This window comes from Pelodiscus sinensis, chromosome 1 (genome assembly GCF_052426305.1).
Source record: "Pelodiscus sinensis isolate ZL-2025 chromosome 1, ASM5242630v1, whole genome shotgun sequence".
In the NCBI taxonomy this organism is placed as follows: Eukaryota; Metazoa; Chordata; order Testudines; family Trionychidae; genus Pelodiscus; species Pelodiscus sinensis.
In genome coordinates, this window is record NC_143052.1 from 58,711,540 (window position 1) to 58,739,038 (window position 27,499).

The 27,499-nt window shown below is 44.8% G+C and overlaps 2 protein-coding genes across 10 annotated transcripts in view; one reads left to right on the forward strand and one right to left on the reverse strand.

Annotated features, from left to right (window-relative positions):
- The window catches only part of RPAP3 (RNA polymerase II associated protein 3), a 66,270-nt gene extending 57,093 nt beyond the window's left edge, over positions 1-9,177 (reverse strand). For 3 of the 6 annotated variants that reach the window (XR_016349994.1, XM_075930640.2, XM_075930630.2), the window contains exons 1-3: positions 8,992-9,177; positions 5,079-5,240; positions 595-732 (exon numbers count right to left, since the gene is read on the reverse strand). Coding sequence is in view for 5 of the 6 variants with exons in the window: in XM_075930640.2 (XP_075786755.2) it covers positions 595-732; positions 5,079-5,240; positions 8,992-9,159 (468 nt within the window). In the remaining variant the exon portion in view is untranslated. Of the gene's footprint in view, positions 1-594; positions 733-5,078; positions 5,241-8,348; positions 8,371-8,991 lie in introns of those variants that run through there. The other 3 variants (XM_089779550.1, XM_089779551.1, XM_089779552.1) reach the window with 3 other exon arrangements.
- ATP23 (ATP23 metallopeptidase and ATP synthase assembly factor homolog) lies at positions 9,122-27,340 on the forward strand. 4 transcript variants are annotated; one of them, XM_075930685.2, is made up of 7 exons: positions 9,385-9,485; positions 11,843-11,880; positions 14,299-14,344; positions 14,456-14,537; positions 19,056-19,193; positions 23,840-23,923; positions 26,815-27,340. In XM_075930685.2, the coding sequence occupies exons 3-7, from the start codon at positions 14,328-14,330 to the stop codon at positions 27,016-27,018; spliced, it is 525 nt and encodes a 174-aa protein (XP_075786800.1). In that variant the 5' UTR covers positions 9,385-9,485; positions 11,843-11,880; positions 14,299-14,327; the 3' UTR covers positions 27,019-27,340. The 4 variants fall into 4 exon arrangements, with proteins under 4 accessions (XP_014430695.2, XP_006126531.2, XP_025042111.1 ...); XM_006126469.4 differs by lacking the exon at positions 11,843-11,880 and having other exon boundaries at positions 9,131-9,485; XM_025186326.3 differs by lacking the exon at positions 11,843-11,880 and having other exon boundaries at positions 9,316-9,457.
- The last annotated feature ends 159 nt before the right edge of the window (positions 27,341-27,499 follow it).

Sequence of the window (27,499 nt, forward strand, 5' to 3'; positions counted from 1 at the left end):
ATGTATCATAAGCGAGGGCAGTAATCTAGTGTACTTAAATTGTAGTATCGGACTTCACATCTTTTCAAGGACCATCTTTTCAAAATGTAAGCTGTTTGGAACAAGGAGTGATACTTTCTGTTCTTACAATAACTAGTGCAATCGAGAACCAACCTAGCAGGTCTATAGGCAAAAATGCAATATACAGGCAGTCCCCGGGTTACATGGATCCGACTTACATCGGATCCCTACTTACAAACGGGGTGAGGCAACCCCGCACTAGCTGCTTCCCCCAAGCAGACCAGGGAGACGCGAAGCTAGTGCCCTCCCCAGCAGGCCAGGGAGATGCAGAGCGGCTTTTCTCAGCAGACACCTCAGCTTGAGAATAAAGGACTGAGGGAAGTGAGGTGTGGGAGAATAAAACTGAGCTCTGGAGAAATGTTTGGCTAGAGTTTCCCCTACAATATGTACCAGTTCTGACTTACATACAAATTCAACTTAAGAACAAACCTACAGTCCCTATCTTGTACGTAACCTGGGGACTGCCTGTAATATTAAGCAATAGTATAAATTAGGCATAATGCATAAGTATACCATATTCCTGGAATAACATACCACATCAAGTTTTCCCCATGCTTCATAGTCATAAGATTTGATCTTGTTTTTTTTGTTTTCCTCTGTAGTTCTCTTAGAAGGTGTTCTAGCTTTGTTCTTCTTTTTCCTATATGCCTCATTTCGAATTGGTGGTAAATTCTAGGTAGAACAACAGTTATTTCAGTATAGGTTTAGCTTATTAATTTTACAATGAAATAGTTACGATTTTTTTCTGATGAGATTGGATAACATGTACAGTAATATATATATATTATATTTTAAAATTAAGGATGATTTAAAACTGTGTTTTAAAGATGGCAGACATATGGAGATTGAGCTTTTGTTAGTATAAACAAATAAATAATTGGTTTTATCTTCTAAAAGAGCTTGCAAACTTTAAATATTCCAAATAGGTTGGAAAATGAAAATCTTTGTAAATAAATGTAGATGAAAGTGCAAAAACCATTATAGTGCTTCAATTCTGACGTAAGATAGACTCAAAGTTTAGGTTTCCCTGAATCCTAAACATTTTGAAGGAAACTGTTACCCAGCTTTGCAACTCCACTCAAATAATGTTATATTCATGCTGTTCCACAAACTGACAAAGATCTTTCTTATGGATATTATAAATCTAATAGGAAGTGTTAAAATGCAGTATCTAAAATACAAACATCAAGATGTTTATCATGGTTGATTCTCACTGTGACTAAGTAACACAAGATTCAGTCCATTTTCTGGAGTTGAATTTCAGACAGATATATGCATAATATTTTGGATAAAAATAGAGGAGCAAAAGGAAAAAAAAAAGACAGTCATGTTTCTATAACTGGTGTTCTTTGAGATGTGTTACTCATGTCCATTCAATGGAAGTGTGTGCGCTCAGCCTGAAGATTTTCCTTCAGCAGTATCCATGGGGAACAGTCCAGCCTCCCCTGGAGTGGTACACACATGCCATGCTACATAGCAGGGGTGGCCAACCCATTCCGGGCAAAGAGCCAACGTATCAGTGAATCCAGCGCAAAGAGCCAGGGCAAAGTTGTCGAGCAAAACAAACAAACAAACAAGCAAGCCCCAGTCACGTTTTGCCGAGAAGGAAAAACAAACAAAAAAAACCCAACCCTGAGAGGCTTTTTGGCCATATCAGGCTCCCGTCGGATGGTTCCCCTGCCCTAGTGAGCACAGGGAGCCGGGTTACAAGCTATGGGGTTGGGGGAGCTTCATGAGCCGCACTGGGAGGGAGGGGGGCAAGGGGAAAGAGTCGCATGCGGCTCGTGAGCCACGGGTTGGCGATGGCTGCTATATAGGATGCTGCCAGGCCCCCTCTTCCTTCAGTTCCTTCTTGCCAGAAACTCTGACAGGGAGGAAGGAGGGAACAATGCTGAATGAACACAAGCAATACATCTCAAAGAACACCACTTATGGAAACAGATAACTGTCTTTTGAGTGCATGCTCACATCCATTCAACATAGGTGACTCCAAGCAGCGTCTGCAGAGGTGGGAAGAAATTTAAGGACATGCTGAAAGCAATACATTTCTGCTGAACCCTGCATCACTCCTGGCCTGCTACGTAATGGCGTAATGGGATATGAACATGTCCACTGAGGACCATGTCATTGCCTTGCAAATATCCTGAATAGGGACGAGGGAAAAAAGGCTGCTGAAGAGGCTTGTAGTCTGATTGAATGTGTCCTCACCAGTGGGGGGAGCTGAACCCCTGCCAGCTTATAGCACATCCTGATACAAGACATGATCCATTTGGAAATCCTCCGCAAGGACCCCACAAGATCCTTCACATAGTCAGAGTAGATCATGAAGAGTGATGAGAATTTACAAAAGGGTTTCATCCTCTCATGGTAAAAGGAAAGCGCTCTTCTAACATCCAATGTGTAAAAGCATCTCTCTTTACTGGTCTTATAGGGCTTGGCAAAGACGACCAGAAGGAAGATATCCTGGCCCATTTGGAAAGCAGACACCACCTTTGGCAGGAAGAGGTCTAAGCTGTACCTTGTCCTTGAAAAAAGACTTTATGGGCATTCCGATGTCAAGGCACAAAATTTGGACACTTCTGAATGATCTAATTGCCACCAAAAAAAGCCACCTAAGTGGAAAGAAGTGAAAGAGAGCAGGAGGCCAGCAGCTCGAAGGAAGGCCCTATGAGTCGGGAGAGAATGCTAGCAGTCCCACTGAGGAAGCGGGACTGCAGTCTGTGAGAAGAGCCTCTCGAGACCTTTCAAAAATCTGGCTATGATTTAAAGGGAAAACCACTGAGTGACCTTGTATCGGTGGATGAAAGGCTGAGATCACCACTAGGTGCACCCTAACAAGACAGTGGCAGGCCCTCATGCTTCAGATGCACAAGGTAATCTAGGACAGTTTGTAGCAGAACTCCAGCAAGGCGGATCCCTCTCTAGGAAGCCCAGACCAAAAATTGTGTCCATTGTGCCAACTAGGTGGATCTAGTATACAGCTTTCTGCTTTCCAAGAACACTTGCCTCACTTCTATGGAGCAGGCTTGCTCCTCTGGGTTCAACCATGGAACAACCATGCCATGAGATGGAGTGCTAGCAGGTTCGGATGTAGGGACAACAGATATGGACAAAGTGAACGTAAGAACGGTCAGACCAAAGGTCCATCTAGCCCAGTATCCTGTCTACCGACAGTGGCCAGCACCAGGTACCCCAGAGAGTGTGGACCGAAGACAGTGATCAAGCAATTTGTTTCCTGCCATCCTTCTCCAGCCTCTGACAAACAGAGGCCAAGGACACCATTTTATCCCCTGGCTAATAGACTTTTATGGACCTAACCTCCATGAAATTATCTAGCTTCTCTTTAAACTCTATTATAGTCCTAGCCTTCACAGCCTCCTCTGGTAAGGAGTTCCACAGGTTGACTACACGCTGTGTGAAGAAGAACTTTCTTTTATTAGTTTTAAACCTGCTACCCATTAATCTGTGGCAGAGAACAAGGCTTCTGTATCAAGAGACTCAGAGAATGTACTAATGTTGGTGCAGCCACATTGGCGTAATAAATATTACTCATGCCATGTCCTGTCTGATTTTCTGCAGGACCTTGCTGACCAGAGGAAACATGTATGTGAGGCCCTCCGTGTAAGGAAGGCATCCACAAGGGAGCCTTCTGCTGGGCCTTGTCTGGAGCAAAACCAGAGGCACTTCACATTCTGCCTGGTCATGAACAGGTCCACTTGCAAAGAACCTCACTCTTGAAAGAGAGAAGAAGCCACCTCAGGGGGAAGAGTCCACTCGTGGCAAGAGAACGGTCTACTCAAGTGATCTGCGATGATGTTCACGGTTCCCAGGCTGAGCCTTCAAGATGATGTTGTAATGAACACAGGAGTCCCAGAGCCAAATCACCTGTTTGCAGAAGTCTGCGGAGTGGGCCCCTCCCTGCCTGTTGACGTGGAACACAGTGGTCATATTGTTGCGAGGACCCGAACTACTCTGCTCAACATACGTTCCCAATAGCCCTGAGCTCTTTTATATTTATATGCAGGTTCATCTCTTCTACAGACAACTCTCCCTGCACCCTCAGCATGCCCAGGTGGGCACCCCATATCCAGTCTGAGACCCTGGATAGCAGTTCCCTGGAATGTAGAGCTCGAGGAAAGGGAACGCCTTACATGATGCTCTAAAATTAAAGACTAAAGCTGAAACTGGAGCATACAGTTCTATGCACCATCATTGGTGACAAGAATGAATTGAAGGAGTACGGGACTCAACAGAGCACTATACTGTGCAGCACATGTGTACCATTCCTGGGGTACTGGCGCCGGTCTCCTATGGATACTGCTGAGGGAAAAAATCTCCCGGCACCGGTTCACGTGGCAAGCACACACACCTACATTAAACAGACATGAACAAACACTTGAACAATTACTGTAACATGCATATCTGGGAAAATTCATTGTGCTGATTATAGAAGTCTCCTTGTATTTTCTTTCCTCTGAAACATTTTTTTTTGAAAGTCAGTGACAAGTTTCATACCAATACTAATTAACCATTTGAGTGCAGAGGGTAATATCCTGTCCTCACTAATATCAACAGGAGTTATGCTATTTATTTCAATAGAGCCAGCATTCTCCTCAAAGTTACTCTGCAGAGAAAGAAACCATAGGCCTCCATATATTTTAGTGTTTGTTAAATTATTTCAGTTTTACACAGAAGCATTAGTTTACTTGTAGACGGCCAAATCCTATTTGCCTTACTTATGAAGGCAGCCCTGTGATGTCAACAGGACTTCTTATAAGAGTATATCAAGAAGAATTTGACCCAGCGCAACATACAGCAGCATTGCATTGCATTGCATGTCTTTATGGAATATCCTTGAGGAGCAGCAGTGACATATCCCTAGACCAACATTAAAATGAGAATCAGTTTGGATTTTAACCTGTGCAAAGAAAAACAAAACTAAGAAAGAAATTAAACAACTACCACCACTTTTTATTAAAATAGCAGTATTGATATTGAGGTTGGACTCTTGAATTTACCTCTTCTGTGGCACCACTCTGTTTCCTCAATTCAGAATCCATCTGCTTGATATCTTTTTCCCAGCTTTCTAATTCTCTCACAAAATCATGCAGCTCTTCAGCATTTTGCTTCATTTGAAGCTGTAGCTCTAGTGCTTTATTTGGTGAAGTCATTGTTATCTGCTGATTTGGGGGAAAAATAAGTTTTTAATGAGAATAAAAAGTATTTATTCAAGGAAGATCATTTCAATAACATTATTAAAAAAAATCGTGTCTGAACCCAAATGAATGACTTTGCATGCCTGACTGAATATTCCCACGAGTAAGAGCGAAGAAGTTATAAGAAAAAAGAAATGAAAATAGAACCAGTTGTGATAACTGTTTTGACATACTGAAAAAGTTCAAATGAAAGAAATAAGTCATGTTTTTCATTATTATAGATTTGGTGTATGACCCCTTTAAAGAGCAAGGCCACATCTACACTACAGCCCGCATTGATGCTCGAGTTCAATCCACTGGTGGTTGTTTTAGGGGGCCTATTCAAGACCCACCAAATTGACCACAGATTGCTCTCTCATTGACTCTCCATGGTGTAGACGCATGGTGACTGGACTTAAAGTATGCTGACTCCAGCTCCTTCATTCATAGCTGGAGTTGTGTAGTTTAAGTTGACTTTCTGCTGGACTGTAGATGTAGCCCAAGTCACCATGGTACCCACCAGGTAAAAACTATGTCATCTAATATTAAAGGAAATATGCCTTCAGTAATTTTTCAAAGCTTTATAGTCACACAATCTTGTGTGAAAAAACAAAGAAACTGACTTTTAAAAGTTAACATTTAACAAAAAAAGCTAAACATAAAATGTACTAATTTTATAGATGCTGCCTCTCATCCGCATACAGGCAGGAGATTTGATGGTTTTTAGGTTTAAATATGTACTTGCATTTTAACTACCAGGAAAACGGAAGGCACTTAAAGTTTTGTTTTAAATTAACATAATTTGGTTTACTTTACAGGACTATTTGCCCTTGAAGTGATAGCATGCATCCAACTTTTCCTAATTTTATCCTTCCAGACTTATTCCCTTCTTCCCAACTTTCTAACAAAACATACCATTCAAGTTTAAAAATAAACAAGCCAGTCTTTTCCTCTGATCTTGTTAGCTTATTGCCAGTGCACTTCCCCTTTTGAAAGCCATCCTTTGCTAGTTTCCTATCACAAAAATGTTGATGCCTCTAAGACCCTGACGTCCTACATGCTAGTCACATGTAGCTATTTGCCTGGTTGAGTGTAGTTAGCTCATTATAGCAGTAGCTACTACTTCAGACCTGGTTGGACACTACAGCTCTATGAACGTTATTAAATAAAATTATTTTAAACAAGTACAGGTTGAACTTCCTAAATCTAGAACTCTGGTCTGTCAAGAGCCATGGTCTGATAGGATAACGGATATTGCTGGCCCAGAGAGCCCTGGTGCCCAGGAGTGCAAGTTGTTTGGGAGTTCAATGGCAGGGAGCTCCATCATTGGGAATAGTGAGTCCCGGCGCAGCAGCAGTGAGGCAGCCACGGAGCCCCATCCCCAGGAAGCCCCAGATGCGTGCGGCGGTAGCAGGGGAGTGGTGGAGCCACATTCTAGCAAAGCAACGGCAGGTCCGCCAGCAGCTGGTCAGCCCCATTCCTGGGAAGTCCCGGCCAAGTGGGGCAGAAGAGGGGCTGTGGCAGCTGGGGTGCTCCCTCCCTAGATAGCCCCAGTCAGCCGGCAGCAATAGGCGAGAGCCAAGCCAGTGGGGCTGGAGCAGAGGCAGCCAAAGGGAGGGGCAGTATTCTGGGAAGCCGGTGACAGAGGGCCTCCACTGATATAGCCTAGTTCAGGGGTGGGCAACAATTTTTGATGGGGGCAACTGCAAGATTTTGACTATGGGGCTGGCGCACCAAGGGAGTGAGGTGTTTCAGTTGGGAGGGGGAGTCACATCAGTGAGAGTTGGGGGGGGGGGGGGGAGTTTTTTTTTTTTTTTTTACTTCTTACTTGTAAAACTGATTTTTCTGTTGGTCAGTAGCCCCGACCCAAAAAAGGTTCCCCATTCCTACCCTAAATCTTTTGTGTTGCACATAATATTTTACTTTATTTTAAAATGAAGTCTGGCCAACAAGACCCAATTGGGGCTGAGCCCTCATCTGGCCACAGCGTCATACCACTCCTGCACCCCGTCATACACCTGAACCCACTGCCTTGAGCCCTCATACCCCCACATCCCCAAACTTACACTTCCCCACATCTCCAGTCCTCTGCCATAACACTCCTTTACCCTACACACCCCAACCTTGTGCCCTGAGTCCATCATACACTCCAATCTCCTGCCCTGAGCCCCTTGTATACTCCAACCCAGACTCCTGCACCCCCACATCACCAGCCCCTGCCATAAGAGTGACAGAAGACAGCCTGAATGTGTGCATGAAGCTGGATTTGACCAGTTATGATGTAAACGTCAAAGAAATGTGTGAAAAGATGAAGTACAGAAGTCCTATTAAATAAAGTCTGTGAGTACAAGTTGTATATTTTCAGTCATGCAAACGGGCATTTTTATATGGCACTTTGTTGACGCCTTGCTCTAAATTTTGATGTTGTTTGGCTCTTTGGTTTGAAAAGGTTGCCGACCCCTCCCCTAGACTCAATTCACACGTCTAGCACAAATTTCGTGTGCAATCTTGGGCAACTTATTTAGACCTTGAACCACAAAGGTACTTAGGCGCTAAACCTAATTTTAGGTACTTAAAATTCAGTTTTAGGCACAGAAACCCCAGTTTTAAATGCCACCCATGATCCACAAAACTCCCACTGAACCTCACAAGCACCTAAATTCACTTGGGGCCTAAGTTTACAGGTTCCCTCTGCATCTAAATTTTAGCCTCTCTGCACTTACGCTGCTGCCACGCTCTATGCATCTGCATGCCTAAACACCAGAACGAGGCACAAACCAGGAGAAGACAAGCATTCATCTGCCTATTTTGTGCACAGAGCCCAATGTGGTAGATAGACTGATGGTACCTGTCAGAGCAGGTCCCATTTAGAGTCTACTTGAAGGAAGCAGGGTTGTCTTGCAATATTTAGCATAGTGGTCACCTGGGAGGAAGGCTCAGGCATCTCAGGAAGATGCTCTTATCACTGAGAAATAGGATATTGATGTGAGGTGCAGCTATCTAAGCACTGATTAAGAGTGGAGAAGTTTTAACAGAGAAAGACTAAGAACCCCACATCAGACTACCCCATAGATCTGTGATTAAAGCACTCACCTGATTACTCCAAGAGATAGATTCCTGGCTATTGATCTCTAGTATGGACTGGTGACTTCTCACAGCCCAAAATGAGGCACCTCCCACCCTCCCTCCCTCCCTCCCTCCCTCCCCACAACCAATAGTCTGGTAGCACTTTAAAGACTAACAACACATGCAGATGGAATCATGAGCGTTCGTGGGCACAGCATGCTTCCCTTTCCTAGAACGCGGGTTGTGTAGATCAGTGGCTCTTCACAACTCCCAGGCTACTCCACCCTCTCCAGGCATCTGATCGGTCTTGCATCCGTCCAAGTTTCGAGTCAATTAAAGGCAACTCGCTTACAAAACCAGCCATACAAATGCAAAAAAGTGTCACAGCAAGCGGCTACTGAACAACTGCGTCACTCTCATCTGGAAGCTGCATATCATTAGAAACTACCCAGGACTCCACCTGCCATCATCACGTTTCATTGCAGAGAGCAGGAGAACCGCACGGACGTTTACTTTGCCGTTACTGTGCTCGTGCTGTTTTTGGAACGAAGAGCAGGCCAAGGACCCCGGGACCCTCAGGCGGCCGCCACCGCTCGCCCCCCAGACACACCCAGGCACCCCCGCCGCATGCAGACCGGGTCCCCGCCGCCCCTCGTCCTCCAGGTCCCACCTGCGCCGGGTACCGCCTCCTCCTGCCGCCGGTAGCGCCGTAAACCGCGGCCAGCCCTTCCCAGCGTGCACCGCGGCTGGGGCTGGAAACCGAGTCACCCGCGCACCTGGTTCCAGCGGCCGCCCCCACGCGGCGCTCACCCCTAGCGCCCGTTGCCTCTGGTGTCATGGCTGACGGCACCGCCCCTCGGCTCGCGGGCTGCAGCACGTGATGCGCTGCCGGCTTTGCGATTGGCGGGGCGGGGCGGGGCTGGGGGTAACCTTTGCCCGCGAACGGTCGTAGCCGGTCCGGGCCCGTGTCCCGGAGCCGCAGCCTGTGAGCGTCCGGGCCCATGGATCGCAGCGAGCCGCCGCCGGAGGTGGCTGAGGGGGAGGATTTCGGCTACCGGCTCTTCCCGGAGCGGCACAGCGAGGCCAAGCGCAGCTTCCTGACCACCAGCCTCTTCACCTTCAACCACAAGTGCCAGGTGATGCTGAGGATCGCCCTGGACACAAGTAAGGGCCGGGGAGCGTCTCCGGGCGGGGTTTCCGATCTCCCTCGGTCACACTCAGCCCCGCAGCGCGGGCAGGGCCCCCGGCGCTTTGTGGGGGCAGCGAGGCCTCTGCGCCTTGCCCCGAGTGCGCCCCGCCGACCCTCAGCCCGGCTCCGCGCTAAGGCTCTGGCCGGCTTAAAAGCCGGTTTGCCCCAGCAGCCTCTTTGGGGGTGGGGAGACAGGGCAACAGCGCTACCTTTTTAAACCTGGCCCGAGAAAGCTCATCACCTAACAAACCATCTTGTTAGTCTTTAAAATGCTACATAGTCCTGTTTTTTTTTTAAATGTAGTAAGAGTCACCTGGCTATTACTACATTTAAAAGGCAGAGGCGCAGCGTGGGAGCTGGGCTGCCTGCATGCCTGGTTCCTACTACATTTAAGCTGCAGAGCTGCAGCTGCCCCTTATCAACTAATCCTGTACTCAATACAAATCGTGTCAAGTATACGATTAGTCATTTACTTGCTACTCAACAGCCTTAGATTATTCTGCAGTCAGGGCTATCAACCTTCCCAGACTATTTTATGTCTTTTGAGAATATGATTTGTCTTGCATATTCCCACGTTTCACCTCACTTACTACTACTTACAAACTACTTACTTACAAAATCAGACAAACATACAAGTGTCACATAACACTATTCCTGAAAACAGGAGTCTTGTGAGCAAGACTTGAAAAGTCATTCTTCCACTCTACTTTGATTAGGTCTCAATTGGAGTATTGTGTCCAGTTCTGGGCACCACATTTCAAGAAAGATGTAGAGAAATTGGAGAGGTCCAGAGAAGAGAAGCAAGAATGATTAAAGGTCTAGAGAACATGACATATAAAGGAAGACTGAAAGAATTGGGCTTGTTCAGTTTGAAAAGGAGAAGACTGGAGAGGGGACATGATAGCAGTTTTCAGGTATCTAAGAGGGTGTCATAATGAGGAGGGAGAAAATTGTTCTCCTTAGTCTCTGAGGATAGGACAAGAAGCAATGGGCTTAAACTGCAGCAAGGGAGGTTTAGGTTGGACGTTAGGAAAAAGTTCCTAACTGTCAGGGTGGTTAAACATGGAATAAGTTGCTTAAGGAGGTTGTGGAATTTCCATCTCTGAAGATGTTTCAGAGCAGATTAGATAGCCATGTATCAGGGATGGTCTAGATGGTACTGAATTCTGCCATGAGGACTGGACTCGACCTCTTAAGGTCCCTTCCAGTTTTAGGCTATGTCTACACTCACGGTTTCTTGCGCAAGTACAGCCATTCTTGCGCAAGAATCTGCAGAGCATCCACACTGGCGCCCCCGCCCCTCCTTGCGCAAGGAAATTTACAGTACAGCGTGGTAAAAGAGAGCTTCTTGCACAAGCGCTACGCTTTTTTTTTTTTTTTTTAATCGGGTGTAAGCCCTCTTGCGCAGGAGCTCTTGCTCAAAAGGGCAGTGTGGACACTCGGCAGGGATTTCTTGCGTAAGAAAGTCCTATGGCTAAAGAAAGTCCTATGGCTAAAATGGCCATCAGAGCTTTCTTGCGCAAGAGAGCATCCACACTGCCATGGGCGCTCTTGCGCAAAAGCACAGCTCGCACATGACACTGTGGACATTTTCTTGTGCAAGCGTTCTTGTGCAAGAAGTCTTTCGCAAGATGTTCTTGCACAAGAAGCCGCCATTGTAGTCATAGTCTTAGTGTTCTGTGATTCTATGAAAAGTTGCCTATTTTCTTATTTTTACCTGGTAAAAATAAATCTATTAGTCTATAAATACATTTCATTTACATTTCTATGTATAGTAGTGGTTCTCAACTGGGGTACATATAGATCTTCGTGGGTACAACATTAACTAATCTAGATATTTGCCGAGGTTTATATTAGGCTACGTAAAAAGCACAAGCAAAGTCACTACTAACTAATGTCAAATAATTACTTGTTTATATTGCTCTATATACTTCACACAGAAATGCAAGTACAAAAGTGGCTCCTATATGTTTTTTTCCCCCCAGAGGTCCTCTTCTGTAACTCTTCTTTCTCTCTTACAGATTGAAGATATATATTCATTTTCTGGGTAGCTTGCATTATTTTACACTGAGGTTGGGTGTACAAGTCTACTGCTATAGTGTGGACACTTACTACAGGAATTGAAAGGGGTTTTTCTCATTGTAGTAAATTCATCTCTCTCAGGGCATGGAAAGATTGGCCTACATTTTAGTTAAGAATGGCCATACTGGGTCAGACCAAAGGTCCATCTAGCCTAGTATCCTGTCTTCCCACCGTGGCCAATGCCAGATGCCCTGGAGGGAGTGAACAGAACAGGTTATCAAGTGAGCCCTTTCCTGTCTTCTATTTCCAGCCCCTGACAAACAGAGGGTAGGCACACCATTCTGGCTAGTAAGTATTGGTGGACCTAATAATCTCCATTAATTTATCTTTTATTTAATTTGAATTTATCTAAACCAATTACATTTATCCACTGTAGCATGATTAAAATGTAAACTCACCAGAAGTGTACTCCCCAGCATCAGGGGCTGGAAGCAATAAGTCCTGGGATTGACTCCAAAGCTTTTAAAAAAGGTCCTGGCTCTTAGTGAGATCAGATCCTTCGCTTGCCCGCTGAGCATTCTCCTCGTTGTCCTCCTGCTCTTCTACCATTTCTTCCTCATTGCTACTCAATGCTGCCTAAAGAGTCACTGGTGGGATATCTACAGATAGCTATGGGACAGTAACTAGGTATTCATGGAAGTGGCATGATTTCAGCTGTGACCCAGACTGACTATTTGCCTCCTTTGTTTTTTGGTAGGCCTGCCTGAGTTTTTATTTTCACACGGCACTGCTGGGTGTTCCAGGTGTATTCTTTTCCACCATGTCCTGTGTAATTTTGGCATCGATATCAGCATTTCTTCTGCTGCTTTGGAGTTGTGCGTGCACAGATTCCTTTCCCCAGACACAGAAATCAGATCCAGGATCTCCTGCATGCTCCATGCTGGAACTTGTGTACAATCCTGGGCATTTGTGGCCAGCTGTGTTGCTGAGGGGTGCAGCTGGGCTCCCCACACTGGCCAAATAGGAAATAAAATTCTGAATTTCCCCAGGCTTTTCCTGTATACCTGGGAGAGCAGTAGAGTTGAAAGTGCTGGCCAAAGACATAACATTGGGCCATTGGGACACCTGGAGTTCAAGCACATCAACTTTAACAGCAGCGCATCTGTACTATCTGGAAATCAACCATGAAGTGTCAAATTTAGCACGACTCAGAGCTGGAAGAGACCTCAGGAGGTCATCCAGTCCAGCCCTCTGCCCAAGGTAGGACCAATCCCAACTAAATCAACCCAGACAGGGCTTTGTCAAGCTGAGGCTTAAACACCTCTAGGGATGGAGATTCCACCACCTCCCTAGGTAACATATTCCAGTACTTCACCACCCTCCTAGTGAAATAGTTTTTCTTAATATCCAACCTAGACCTCCCCGCTTCAACTTGAGACTATTGCTCCTTGTTCTGCCATGAGTCACTACTGTGAACAGCCTTTCTCCATCCTCTTTGGAAACCCCCTTCAGAAAGTTGAAGGCTGCTATCAAATCCCCCCTCACTCTTCGCTTCTGCAGACTAAACAAACCCAAATCTTTCAGTCTCTCCTCATAGGTCATGCGCTCCAGCCCCCTAATTATTTTGGTCGCCCTCTGCTGGACCCTCTCCAATGCGTCCACATCCTTTCTATAGTTGGGTACCTAGAACTGGACACAATACTCCAGTTGTGGCCTCACCTGAGCCGAATAAAGGGGAATAATCACTTCTCTGGATCTGCTGGCAATGTTCCTCCTAATGCACCCTAATATGCCATTAGCCTTCTTGGCTACAAGTGCACACTGTTGACTCATATCCAGCTTCTCATCCACTGTAATCCCCAGGTCCTTTTCTGCTGAACTGCTACTTAGCCATTCAGTCCCCAGCCTGTAACAATACGTGGGATTCTTCTGTCCCAAGTGCAGGACTCTACACTTGTCCTTGTTGAACCTCATTAGATTTCTTTTGGCCCAATCCTCTAATCTATCCAGGTCACTCTACACCCTATCACTGGCCTCCAGCGTATCTACCTCTCCCCCTAGCTTAGTGTCATCTGCAGACTTGCTGAGGATGCAATCCATCCCCTCATCCAGGTCATTAATAAAGATGAACAAAACCAGTCCCAGAATTGATCATTGGGGCACTCTGCTAAAAACCGACCGCCAACCTGACATTGATCACTACTCGTTGGGCCCAACAGTCTAGCCAGCTTTCTATCCATCTTACAGGCCATTTAGCCAATCCAAACTCCCTTAACTTGCTGGCAAGAATATTGTGGGAGACCATATCAAAAGCTTTGCTAAAGTCAAGGTATATCACATCCACTGACTTTCCCATATCGACAGAGCCAGTTACCTCGTCAAGGAGCAATGTAGAAATAGGGACTCAATGGTTTAGACTCTCTGGTTTTAAAATCGACCTAACATGACTAACTTCAACCTAATTTCATAATGTACATCAGGCCTAATTTCTGTACAGGACTCAAAAGTAGTTTTGGCTTCTCCTCAAGCATTTGGAATCTAATGTCTATGTGTCCTGCAGTAAATTGAGCATTGTATTGCTTTGAACATAATTTTTCACCTACCGGGAATAGGATATTTGTAAGTTGACTTCTGATCCCATTTTAATTTAAGATATAGTATCACTTTATCACCATATAATTATTAATTGTATAGAGAACTTACTGTAATTACTTTGTGTAATAAATTATTGAACTAAAGAAATTGATTGCAGCAATGTTTTTCTAGATCCATACGCTCAGCTTCTTCTTGATGCCATGAAGCAGTCAGGCTGGTAAGTAAATCTCTGACTTGTGTGTACTATATTGACTGCTAAGGAAATGCCGTTCATTGTTAAAATATTATTTAAAACTTGCCTCTAATTTTATGCATTTTGACCTTTCAGCACTGTTTATAAAGATCGGCACTTTGCATGTGAAGACTGTGATGGGTGTGTCAGTGGAGGCTTTGATTCTGCAACATCACAGGTGACTATTTAATACCTATGAAGTGTAAAAGAAGATTGCAAGAAAATGCATTTATAATCACAATCAGATTTTTAAATAATGTTGGACGTTTGATTTAAATCCATAAAAAGAAAGGAAACTTTAAAATCAGGTAGACCTTGTGTGTGTGCTTAGATATTGGTGCTTCTTTGTAAAGTGCTTTGAGCTCTGCTAGTAAACAATTAAGAATGTAAGAATTATTATTTTTACTCCATGTAAAATAACACAAAATAGGGCAATATCAGTAATATTAGTACACAGTAGGCTAAAGATGTGGGCAATGGAGAAAAAGGTGGGATTCCAAAAGTCCTCAGTGATGCAGATGACTTTTCTGGGGTATTTGAGGGATTGTAGGATAAATATGAAATGAACGAATTTGAGTTAGCTTAAATTTTTTGTTTATAGAAGTATAGGTGGTGTAAAAAAAGGTCTTGAGTAGCAAATTGGAAGGAAGGTATTGAAAATACTAAGTTAAAGTCCAAATGAAAGGAAGTGTGGTTCAAAGAATCTAATATATAAAGGAGAATGTTTGTGCTCTAATAACTTGGACGGTATAAGACCTCCCGCAACCCGACTTTCCATGGGATAACCTTTCCTCCAGGAGAAGGTTTTAAGGTACTGTGGGAGGGAAGAGATGAGACCAACGCCTCTCCCCAGGGTTGTACGAAGCTTGGCAGTGCGGGGAGAAGCTGTTTCCCCACCATTGCTGGAAGCATATGGAGGCCCCTCTTCAATAGCGCAATTGGCTTGGGGCCCGGCAGTCGACCAATGGGCGGGCAGATTGCTGCCGGGGCTCGCTCTAGGTGGAGGGGGTGGGGCTGGTGTTATCCCTCAGCTGCCACTTTGAAAAAATGTCCAGAAAGGTGCATCAGGGACTCGGAGATGAGAGTTGGGGGGGGAAGAATGAATAGAGGGGGCTGGACCATTGGGGGCAAGTGGAAGGAGGGCAGGATGGGGGCGGGGGTGGCTGGACCTTTGGGGGCGAGTAGGGAGAGGGCAGGATTGTAGGGGGATGAAGGAAGTGGGGCTGAACAATCCTGCCGGGAGTGAGTGAGAAATGAAGCCCATGGCATAGGGGAGGGTCTCCTTTGAGGGGCACTTGCCCAAGGGACAGCACTGGATGATGCTGGGTGGGTGAGAAATTAATCTGAGGCGGGGAATCCCTTAAATCTGGGCACTGATCCTGGGTTTGATACTGGATGATACTGGGGGGAAGGGTGAGAGATGCAGTCCATGGGAGGGGCAGCTGGTCATACTGGCAGCAGCTGTATGGCTGGAAGCTGTCAGGACCAGCTTCTGTTTTTCTGGATTTTGTTCATCTGGTTTCCTGAGCAATGCCAGGTAACTCCAGCTAGTAAGTAATAAATAAAGGAAAATTTCTGAAAAAAAAAAAGTCCTCTAACCGATAGGATTTAAAACTGAATCTGCATGGTTTTAAGTAAGAAGAAAAATCTTTTAAGTAATAAATAAAAGGAGACAGCATGGCTATTTGTTTAGCAAGAAGAAAGGGACGAGATGGGGAGAAAAGGCCTTGTAGGAAAAATGAAGTTGTAAATCTTATTTGGAGTAAGACTGGAAAAAAGGGTTCAGTATCACAAATTGTTTTTACCTGATGTCAGTAATTCAGAATAACATCTCATTTGTTAAAGGGTATAAACAAGTGAATTCTTAAGGGATTCAATGCTAATACAGCCAACCAACATAATGTATATGTTAGAATATTCAGGCAGTTTACTGAGGAGATATCTGACTGATTATGTTAAAAAACTCATGGAAGATAGGGAAGATTCTAGAAGACTGAACAGGGCAAATATAGTGCCAATATATAATAAGGGTAACATGGGGAATTGCAGACCAGTCAGGTTAACTTCAGTACCAAGACGGATATTGTGGCAAATAAGCAATCAATCAATTTGTAAATGCCTAGATGAAAGTAAGGTTATAGGTTGGTTTGCTGTGATTTGTTCTTCACAAATCCATGCAGACTGTCACCTAATCGCTTTCTTTGACAGGGTAACAAGACTTGAGGCTGCCGGGGGTGGGAGGGAAGGATGGACTAGACGTGGTATGTCTTGACTTAGTAAGTCTTTTGATACTGTGTGCATGACCTTTTCATAAACAAGCTATGGAAATAGAGCCTAGATTGAGCTATTATAAGATGGATGCATAACTGGTTGGAAAACCATTCCCAGAGAGTAGTTAGTTGGAAGGGCATTTTGAGTGTTGTCCTACAGGGTTTGGTCCTGGGTTTGGTTCTGTTCTGGAGTTTCATCAATGATTTAATGGTGTGGAGTAGGGATATTAAATATCGCTTAGTTGAATAAGTCAATTAACCTCACTAATTCTAATTGGTTACTCGACTAGTCTATAATCCACGTGGGTGAGGCCAGCAGCCAGTGAACTCCCGCCCCACTCCCAAGGAGCCCCCTGCCACTCTGCGATGCTGCCTTTATATCAGTTCCCCTCACGGACGGACTGACTGCCTGTCACCCCATGCTGCTGCCTCTGATACAAAGGCAGCAGTCCCAGTCAGGGGAGGGAGGTCAGGGTTTGAGCTCCCGGGTCCGGTGCTAGTTGGAATTGACCTGGGCTGCCTGACCACCTGGCTCCTAATGCACTTTAAATGCAGAGCTGCAGTGGGGGTCGGTCCCGGACTTGGCGCAAGCCGGGACTGAGCCGGGCTGCTAGCCAGCCTACTAAAAATGTACTGGCGGGGAGGTAGGAGGGGGAATGTGTGTAGTCTATAGCCTTAACCTATAAGCTTTCTCTTATCAGTTAATAGACTATACTAATATATCCCTAGTGAGAGAATACATTAATGAAATTTGCGAATGATACCAAACTTGGAGGGATCACTTTAGAGGATTAGGATTAAAATTCAAAATTATCTAAAACTGGAGAAATGATTGGAAGTAAATAAAATGAAATTAATTAAGGATGAATGCAAAGTACTCCCGCTGTGAATGGAACAGTCAGTTCCGAACATACAGAATGGGAAATGAGCACCCAGGAAGGAGTACTGCGGAAAGGAATCCAGAGGTCATCGCAAATCATAAGCTAAATATGGATCAACAGTACAGTGCTGTTGCAAAAACAAACAACTAAACATCATTCTGGATGTGTTAGCAGGCTGTTGTCAGTATTAGAAGAGAAGTAAATCTGTACATGCCAATTGGGCATCAATGAGAGTGGTATATCCAGTTCTGGGTGCCTCATTTCAGAAAATATACAGACATATTAGAGAAAGTCCAGCATAGGGATGGAATAGTGTAGTTGATTAAATGAATAACTGACAAGCGAAAGCTTATTGATTAATGCTACCAGCTACACACATTTCACCCCTTTTCCCCTGCAGCTCTGCCAGTAAATATTTTAGAGGGCTAGCCAGCAGCCTGGCTCAGTCCCAGAGCACCTGGAACCCATCGTGAGATCTCCTGCTGTAGCTCTGCATAAACAGTCATTTAGGAACCAATGGCCAGCAGCCTGTTTTAGTCCCAGCTTGTGCTGGGTCCTGGGAGCTATCCCTGCTGCAGCTTGTCAAGGAAAGTATTATTACAGAGCCATAGCAGGGGTCTCTCTTGGGATCTGGCATGAGCTGGGACCTGCCTGCTGGCACCTAAATTATTCTTTGTGCAGAGACACAGTGGGGGTAGTTGCCAGACTTGGGATTGAGTGCTTGCAGTGCAAACCCTTATCGATTAATTGTGTAATTGACAAAAATTGTCGACTACACAATTAATGAATTACACGCGTCTTAACATCCTTAGTCCAGAAGGGAGTAAATAATTATTAAAGGCTTAAAAAACATGACTTTTGAGGGAAGATTGAAAAACAAACAAACAAAAAAACCTGGATTATTTAGTTTGGAACAGAGAAGTTTGGGGGTGGGGATAACATTTTTCAAGTATGTAAAAAGTAGTTCCAGAGGGGAGGGTGAAAAATTGTTCTTTATCCATTGAGGACAGGACAAGAAGCAATGAGGTTTAAATTGCAGAAAGTGAGGTTTAGTTAGGAAATTAGGGAAAACTTCCAATCTGTCTTGAGTGGTTAAGCACTGGGGAAAAAAATTGTGTATGAAGGTTATGGAATTTCCATTATTGGAGATTTTTAGCTTAGATAACACCTCTCGGGTCCCTTCCAGCCATACGCCTATGACTGAGTCTAAAACCCCCTGGTTTATCCCATTTGGGTTTATCCCATTTGTAAGTTTTGTGATTTAAATGCTTATGAAATGTGGTGTTATTGTTGGGATGTAGTAAAATGCTTATCAGTTAGGCTTTTAGGAATATTTAGAGTAATTGTATAAATACCATTCGGACTTTGGATTTAATTAAGGAATGAATTCTGGTTAAATTAGTGTTGTGGTGATACCTGGATAAATAGTAATAATATGAATAGTGTAAGGAGAAGTTGAAAGCTAATAATACTGTTCAAAGCTAAAACTCTTGCAATGAAAATTCCTTTAGCTTTCTGATGATTTCCTGTATTTTTGTTCTACAGATTGTTCTGTGCCAGAACAATATTCACCAACAATCCCATATGAACCGAGTGGTTACACATGAACTGATTCATGCTTTTGATCATTGTCGTGCACATGTTGACTGGTTCAAAAATGTCAAACATTTAGCCTGTTCAGAGGTAAGGCAACATACTGTCACGTGCAAGTAGGCTTCCCACTTGAGATTGAGTGTTATTTACTGGTGGTCATTAGAGGTACTCGGCGCTGAGCCAAATGTTCTATCCAAGCATAGTTCAGTAAAACTCACTACTTCATCCCTTTTTTTTTTTTCCTCCTGTTGGTTCAGTCTAGAGACTGGACTTGTTCAAAGTATACAGGCAGTCCCCGACTTACGCGGATCTGACTTACGTCGGATCCGCACTTACAAACGGGGCTTTCTCGCCCCGGAAGTCGGGGCGAGAAAGCCCCGTTCGTAAGCTGCTCCGGTGCCCCTGGTCTGCTGGAGACCGTCTCCAGCAGACCAGGGGCACCGGGCGGGTTCCCGCGCTTCTGAGGCTTTGCCAGAGCAAAGCCTCAGAGGCGAGGGGAACCGCCGCTGCTGCTGCTTCAATCTGGGTGCCTGTGGTCTGCTGGGGACCGTCCCCAGCAGACCACAGGCTCCCGGACTGAAGCCGCAGCCGCGGCGGGGTCCCTCGCCTCTGAGGCTTTGCCAGAGCAAAGCCTCAGAGGCTCTGCTCCCCATGTCCCTGGTCTGCTGGGGAGGGGGGGGGCAGCTAGTGTGGCTCCCCTCCCCCCCCCCCCCAGCAGACCAGGCTTTTGTTTTGGACTCTGGGGCAGAGCAGCTGGGGCGCTGCCGATTGGTCCTGCAGCGCCGCTCTGGGCACTACTGGACCAACCCGGCAGCACCCCAGCTGCTCTGCCCCAGGTCCTGATTCAGCCGCTGCTGGTCAGTTTCAGCAGCGGCTGAATCAGGACGCCTGGGGCAGAGCAGATGGGGTGCTGCTAGGTTGGTCCAGTAGCACCCAGGAGCGGCGCTACTGGAGCAACCCAGCAGCACCCCAGCTGCTCTGCCCCAGGCGTCCCCAAGTCAGCTTCTGCTGAAACTGACCAGCGCTGACTACAGGAAGCCCCAGGCAGAGTTGCTCTGCCCCGGGCTTCCTGGAATCAGCTGCTGATCAGTTTCAGCAGCAGCTGACTTGGGGACGCCTGGGGTTCTTAAGTTGATTCTGTATGTAAGTCAGAACTGGCGGTCAGTTTCAGCAGTGTCTGAATCTGGACGCCAGTTCCTACTTACATACAGATTCAACTTAAGAACAAACCTACAGTCCCTATCTTGTACGTAACCCGGGGACTGCCTGTACTTTGAACTACTTTGTTTTGGAATTTAATAAACAAATGTAACACATAATACATATTTATCTACTTCTGATATGTAATTAGTCTAATTTCAATAGCTACAGAATAAAATATGTAGCTAGTACAGTATTTATTAATTTTAATCTTCAACTCTACTATGAAGATAACACTAATTTGTAGAAAAATTTATAAAGTTTCTCTTGCTGTAAAAATATTTATTTCATTTACTGTGACTGATCATATACTCTAATAATCACAAACCTCTGTTCATGTCACCCTAATCCTTTTGCTACAATCTGGTTATTACCAGATTATTATTGTAGCTTGTGTAGCCTGGTGAATTTAATGGATTATGAAATGAAGCTAAGCTACTTACACAGGTTACTAATAGTTGATTTTGGAATATGAACTAGAAGTACATGAAGTATATTTCCATATAAATGTCATCTTTGTCATTTGGATAAAGTAGAAAGTTTCCTTGTGAATAAAAAAAATTCCATACCATAATAAAGACAATGCAAATGTATAGGATTATATGGTGCCATGTCATTTTAGTTGTTTTAAAACCTTTAGGAATACTTCCCGAGAATTAAAGTTGATATCAGAAACTTAAAGGTTTCATTGTAAAAACTGCACACTCAGTGATATGTGCCAATAAGAGAAGTAATGTAATGAATTTGCTACGGAGAAGTTAGATTTCAGAAAGGTACATTAAATTGTGTGTGATGTTTGCATTTGTTTTACCTAGACAGGATGGAAGGCAGCGGTGATTTCTGTAATTCTTCATGGAAATGAATTTGGTTTAGTATCCAGCGGGCAAATACACGGTATCATTAAATCCATTCCAGAGTTCAGAAATACTGTTATCTGCCTTCTCTTAGGGAAGTGCATGTCAAAGTGACTAGGTGCCAAACAAAAAATTAGGACATAGGATTTAACACATGATTTTGGCTTATGTTTTCCTAGGACTTCCTTGCTTTATACTTTAGTTATATACAGTCACATTGGCTTCTGGTTTTGCGTCCAAAGAACTTTTGCCCCGTCGATCCTTTTTAAATTCACCATTGCAAATACCAGCTTTTTCTTACAAAACAATGTGGTTGGGTTTTTTCCTGCACATTATTTAAAAAATTTTTTTTACTGTTAGAACAGTGTTTCCCATCCCAGAAAGTAGCCCCAAATGAGTTTGGAGGAGGAAAAGAAAATGCAAGGCAGAGGAAGAGAATACTGAGGAGCAGATAAATGTATATGAATCTAAGTTAGCCTTCTCTTAATGTAGCTATGTTTCTGCTATTGTGGAAAATTCAGCAGATGGTTCTCTGAAAGCCACTTGTCTGCTGCTGTATGAACAGCCCATAGTGTAGATAGCAAGAACATCTCACAGAGTTTTCATATTCAAGCATTGGCTCACAGATCTAAGTTTCTCTTCTATTCCTTGATTACTCATCTTGGCTGCAAGAGTATGTGTGACTTGGCCCCCTGGAGTCACCAGGAGACATTCCCTGAAGAACAATATGTAGCCTTATATAGAACTAGAGACTGGAGGGAGTACAACAAAAAGAAAGAAAAGTACAGGAGAGCAAAATCAAGGAAAAAGATAGTGAATTAGGTCTTGGCATAGCTGACACTAAAGGACAAAGAAGGGTTAGTCTTCCCTAGCCCAGCGCAATATGGGAGAGTGTACCAGAAAAATCATAGAAAACTAGGACCAGAAGGGATCTTGATAGGTCATCGAGTCAAGTTCTGTGCCCTCATGGCAGGACCCAATACTGTCTAGACCATCCCTGATAGACATTTATCTAACCTACACGTGGAATCTCCATCTCTGGAGATATTTAAAACAACGCTAGGCAATTTGTTCCAGTGTTTAACCACCCTGACAGTTAGGAACTTTTTCCTAATGTCCAACCTAAACCTCCCTTGCTGCAGTTTAAGCCCATTGCTTCTTGTTCTATCCTCAGAGGCCAGGAAGAACAATTTTTCTCTCTTCCTTGTGCCAAAGAGTCCTGTGGCACCTTATAGACTAACAGATTTATTGAAGCATAAGCTTTCGTGGGCAAAGATCCACTTTGTCAGATGCATGTAGTGGAAACTCCAGGGGCAGGTATAAATATACAGTCATAAGAAAAGAGTACCAACACCAACTGCTTTTGTATTTGGCTAGCCATTCACAGTCTTTATTTAATCCTAAAATGATGGTGTCAAATTTGCAAATGAATTGTAGCTCAGCAGTTTCTCTTTGAAGTCTGTTCTTGAAATTTTTTTGTTGCAAGATGGCTACCTTTAAATCTGCTACTGTGTGTCCAGGGAGATTGAAGTGTTCTCCTACAAGTTTTTGTATGTTACCATTCCTGATATCTGATTTGTGTCAGTTTATTCTTTTACGTAGGGACTGTCCAGTTTGGCCGATGTATATAGCAGAGGGGCATTGCTGGCACATGATGGCATATATTACATTGGTAGATGTTCAGGTGAACCGCATTTGCTCCAACCCCTTAGACTAGTGGTCCCCAACTGGGCCGATTCCCCCCCCCCCCTCTCCCCCCAGTGTGCAGCACATTTGCAGCCCTGCCCCTGGATGCCCGACAGCCCCGAAAGGTTGGGGGCCACTGCCTTAGACAGAGACACACCTACAATATCTTCACCAAGCATTCTTGAAACTACGATACCCGCCCGGGGAAGTGAAGAAACAGATGAACAGAGCCAGACGTGTACCCAGAAGGCTCTTACTACAAGACAAGCCCAACGAAGAAACCCACAGAACACCACTGGCCATCACTTACAGTCCTCTAAAACCTCTCCAGCGCATCATCAGTGATCTACAACCCATCCTGGACAACAATCCCTTTACTTTCATAAGCCTTGGGAGGCAGGCCAGTCCTTGCTTCAGGGTGGTGGGTTGTCTGTGGGCAAATTCTCACCAGCAACTATACATCACACCACAGTAACTCTAACTCAGGAACCAATCCCTGCAACAAACCTCAGTGCCAACTCTGCCCACGTATCTACACGGGCGACACCATCACAGGACTTAGCCAGATCAGCCACACCATCACGGGTTCATTCACCTGCACATCTACCAATGTAATATATGCCATTATGTGCCAGCAATGCCCCTCTGCTATATACATTGGCCAAACTGGACAGTCCGTACGTCTGACCAAATTGACCTTGTTCTCTCCAGCCTTACTCTTGATTGGTACTTTTCTTATGCCTGTATATTTATACCTGCCCATGGAATTTCCACTACATGCATCTAACAAAGTGAGTCTTTGCCCATGAAAGCTTATACGCCAATAAATCTGTTAGTCTATAAGATGCCACAGGACTCCTCGTCGCTTTTGCAGATCCAGACTAACACGGCTACCCCCTGATACCTGAAAATCTAAATGCAGGAAACCATTATATTTAGACTTACTATACTTTGAGTTTTCTATTTATGTTCCATGGTCTCTTGTTTTCATGATAGATTCGAGCTGCTAATCTCAGTGGAGACTGCTCGCTTGTAAATGAAATTACCAGATTTAAATTCGGATTAAAACAGCACCATCAGGTAAAGAAGAATGTACCTTGTCAATAATACTGATCTATGTTAAGGAACAATTAAGTAAGACTCTATGATAAGTGTACAAAGCCAATCAAACAATACACCAATGCTTATTAAATTCCTAGCCATAATCTTGCCCACCTACTCATCCACCCACTCAAACCTAACTGTCTGCTCCTACTCCCTAAAACCCACATTCTCCCATCCAGCTCCTTTGGCTTCAGTCCTTTTCCTTTTTGAGGAAGAACAGCTTTTGTGCAAGAGGGGGTTTTTGTGCAAAAAGGAGCTATCTACACTGCTCTTTTTTGCACAAAAGCCTCTTGTGCAAAAATGCCTGCTCATTAATTATGCAAATGAAGTGTGGTGATATTCCATGCCAAGCTTCATTTGCATGCGGTTTTCTGCAAGGCTACAGTGTAGACCAGTGGTTCCCAACCCTTTCCAGATGGGGACCCAATTTGACAATTAAAGACTACTTGGTGACCCAAGGCAATTCAAAAACAAGGGGAGGAGGAAGGGAAGAGCCACCTGGGGAGACACTTGGCGACCCTTTTGAAATGTAATGGTGACCCATAGGTTGGGAAACCCTGGTGTAGACCTAGCCTTAGCTTCCCCTTCCTCAAGTCTTACTGCTCTAGTCCAGACTACGGGACTAAACTTGAATAAATCTGTTCCTGACTGATCTAGAGCAGCGGTTACTAATGGTGGCTTGGGGATTGTGTGTGTGTGTGTGTGTGTGTATTTATATGTATAAAGAAGAAAAGCCTCATAGGTAGCAGTTGCTACAGAAGAGTGGGATTAAGGAAAGTAATGATGACAGTAGGGATATGAAAGTGTAACCATGTAAACGGTTAACCATTGAGCCTGGGCTCATCAGTTAACATTGATGATTACATGCAGGCTCCCAAAACATGTGGGGAGCCACCTGAAAAGCCAGCTCCAAGCACACACCAACTCTCAGAGTTATCTGCTGCCCTGTTCTACTGCCTTTAATAAAGAGGTAGCAGTGCTGGGTGGCAGGTGAAGCTGACTGTCGCCCCATGTGTAACTACTGAAATTCAGTGTTTACACGGTTACTTAATTCTACACATTTTAACATCCCTAGATGAGACAGATAGAAGAAACTATTCCTTCAGATCTTCTGTTTTATGATAGTTGAAAGACTACAGTGGGCCATGGATCTAAGTTATGCAACTTCAGCTACTTGAATAGCATGGCTACAGTTGACGTATTTAGACCTATTTACCACATTAATTCACTGCAGCAAAGACAATGGTGAATGCTCTCTCCTCAGCTTCACCTGCGCCTCTCATTTTGATGGAGTACTGGAGTCAATGGGAGAGTGTGATAAAATGCGCCCACTGAATTGATCACTGCCTGTTGATCTGTATGGTAGTATAGACATTTTCTAATTCAGTTGTCTCCAGCCTTTTAAGCACAAGGTCACTTTTTGAATGTGAAATCCATTATTTGCCTCCAACCTAAATACCTTTCTCCAAGCCCTTGCCCCACCAATTCTGAGGCCCTGCCCCGATTACTCCATCCCCTTTCTCTCCCCCATCCTCACTCACATGCACCAGGCTGGAGCAGAAGGTTGAGGTGTAGTGAGGTAGAGGCTCCCAGGCGCCCGGGAGGTGGGGTCACTCAGGTGCCGGGCGCCCGGGGGCGGGGCCACGCGCCCGGGGGCACGCCAGGGGACAGAGGTTGGAGTGCAGGAAAGGGTTTAGAGCTGGGGTTCAGGATTGTGGGCTGGGCACTGCTTACCACAGACAGCACTCAGATGGTGGTGCAGTCACCCCTGCCTGGGCCCTGTACTGTGCCTGAAAGCAGCCAGCATGTCCAGCAGTGGCTCCTGGAAGGGCAGGGGCAGAGTCTCTTCATCCCTGACTTCAGTGCCACGCTCCACTGTCTCCTCCATCTTGTACAGCAAGCAGAAGTCTCAGAGCTGGGGAGCAGCTCTGAGGTAGAGGCAGTGAGGGGAGGAGCAACTGAAGTGCAGGTACTTGATAGCTGCTCAGCCAAATCTGTCAAAATCACCTGTCAGAGGCTCCAGGATCTACCAGTAGATCCTGATCTCCTGGTTGGTGAATACTGCTCTAACTGAACCATGGCTTTTATCTTTGAACATGTTTTTCTCATTTGATTATCTAAATCAGTGGTCCCCAACGCGGTGCCCGCGGGCGCCATGGCGCCCGCCAGAGCATTTGTGCATGCCCGCCGACAACCTGGGCCGGCCCCGCCCCCAGCGCACGGGAGGCGCCAGCCCCAGGCGCGCGACATGCACTGGCGCTGGGTGCGCGGCGCTCGGGCGGCCCCAACCCCGGGGCACATGCGGGCGCTCGGGTGCGCGGTGCTCAAGCAGCACCAGAGCAGGCCCCAGGCGCGTGGCTCGGGCAGCAGCGCCGGCCCACGGCACAAGGCACTCGGGAGGCCCGAGCCCCGGCCCTAGGGCACGCGCCAGATGCAAGGGCATCCTAGTTCCCTGGCGTGCCTCCGGACACGTGGCCCCGCCCCCGGGCGCCCAGCACCTGAGTGACCCCACCTCCCAGGTGCCTGGGAGCCTCTAAAGGTTGGGGACCACTGATCTAAATTGTATAGTCTCTTTATTTAAGACCAGAGTTTTGCACTGCTTTTTAATTATTGCTCCTCAAAGAAAAGTAGCATTTCTTCTTTTTACAGGAAGGTTTAGGTGTATAATGAAAATTAAATGGTTCAGATTTATTTTCAAGATGTCTCTGTTTGGAATGGTGTCAGTTTTCTGTGATACTGACTTTACAGTAACCTTAATCTTGATGCATGTGCAATAGGAATTCATATTTGGCTAGATCTGCATAAAATGCTTTGTAACCTTGAATCTTCCTATCTTAACTTCAATTTTTCCCCCTTATTTCTCTCAGACCTGTGTACGAGACAGAGCCATTCGCTCCATTTTGGCTGTTAGAAAAGTTAGCAAAGAAACAGCAGAAAAAGCTGTGGATGAAGTTTTTGACTCCTGTTTCAACGATCATGAACCATTTGGACGAGTTCCACATAGTAAATCAGATGCAAAATATGCTTACAGAGACTTTCAGAATCGGAATCGATATTATGCAAATTTGTAAAGAAGAATGTTACTCATTTTTAGTGGTGCTGTTACATTTTAAATGAAGAATATATACTTGGTACCAGTGCTCAGAGGAAATTCTGGCATGTAAACTACAGTTTTGTATGGAAAGTTTTTACAAAAACCAATTTCCACTGATTAAATTAGAAATAATCTGAATGAATGAACAAGAACTATAAACCATGTATTCCCTTGCCTGTTTGTCAGTGTTTCTTTTGACTAACATTTTTCAAATCATATATACATCTACTAAGTCCAAGCAAGAACTAGTTTCCAAAAGGTTTCTTTTATCTTTACCAAATAAAATAATTTTAAGTGTTCAGATTTTTACAGATTGTGTATTTTCAATATTGCATACAGACAAATGAGCATTCATTTTTCAAAGTGGGTACCTATAGTCAGGATCTTAAATCCACATATGGGCATGTAAGGCTTGATCCATGAAGAGATTTAGATGTTTAACGGCCACTTCAAGTGCC

Coding starts and splice junctions, on each gene's coding strand:
- ATP23 (XM_006126469.4), top strand. CDS start 9,323: ATGGATCGCAGCGAGCCGCCGCCGGAGGTGGCTGAGGGGGAGGATTTC. Junction 9,486..14,298: donor GAGGATCGCCCTGGACACAA/GTAAGGGCCGGG, acceptor ATGTTTTTCTAG/ATCCATACGCTCAGCTTCTT. Junction 14,345..14,455: donor GCCATGAAGCAGTCAGGCTG/GTAAGTAAATCT, acceptor TTGACCTTTCAG/CACTGTTTATAAAGATCGGC.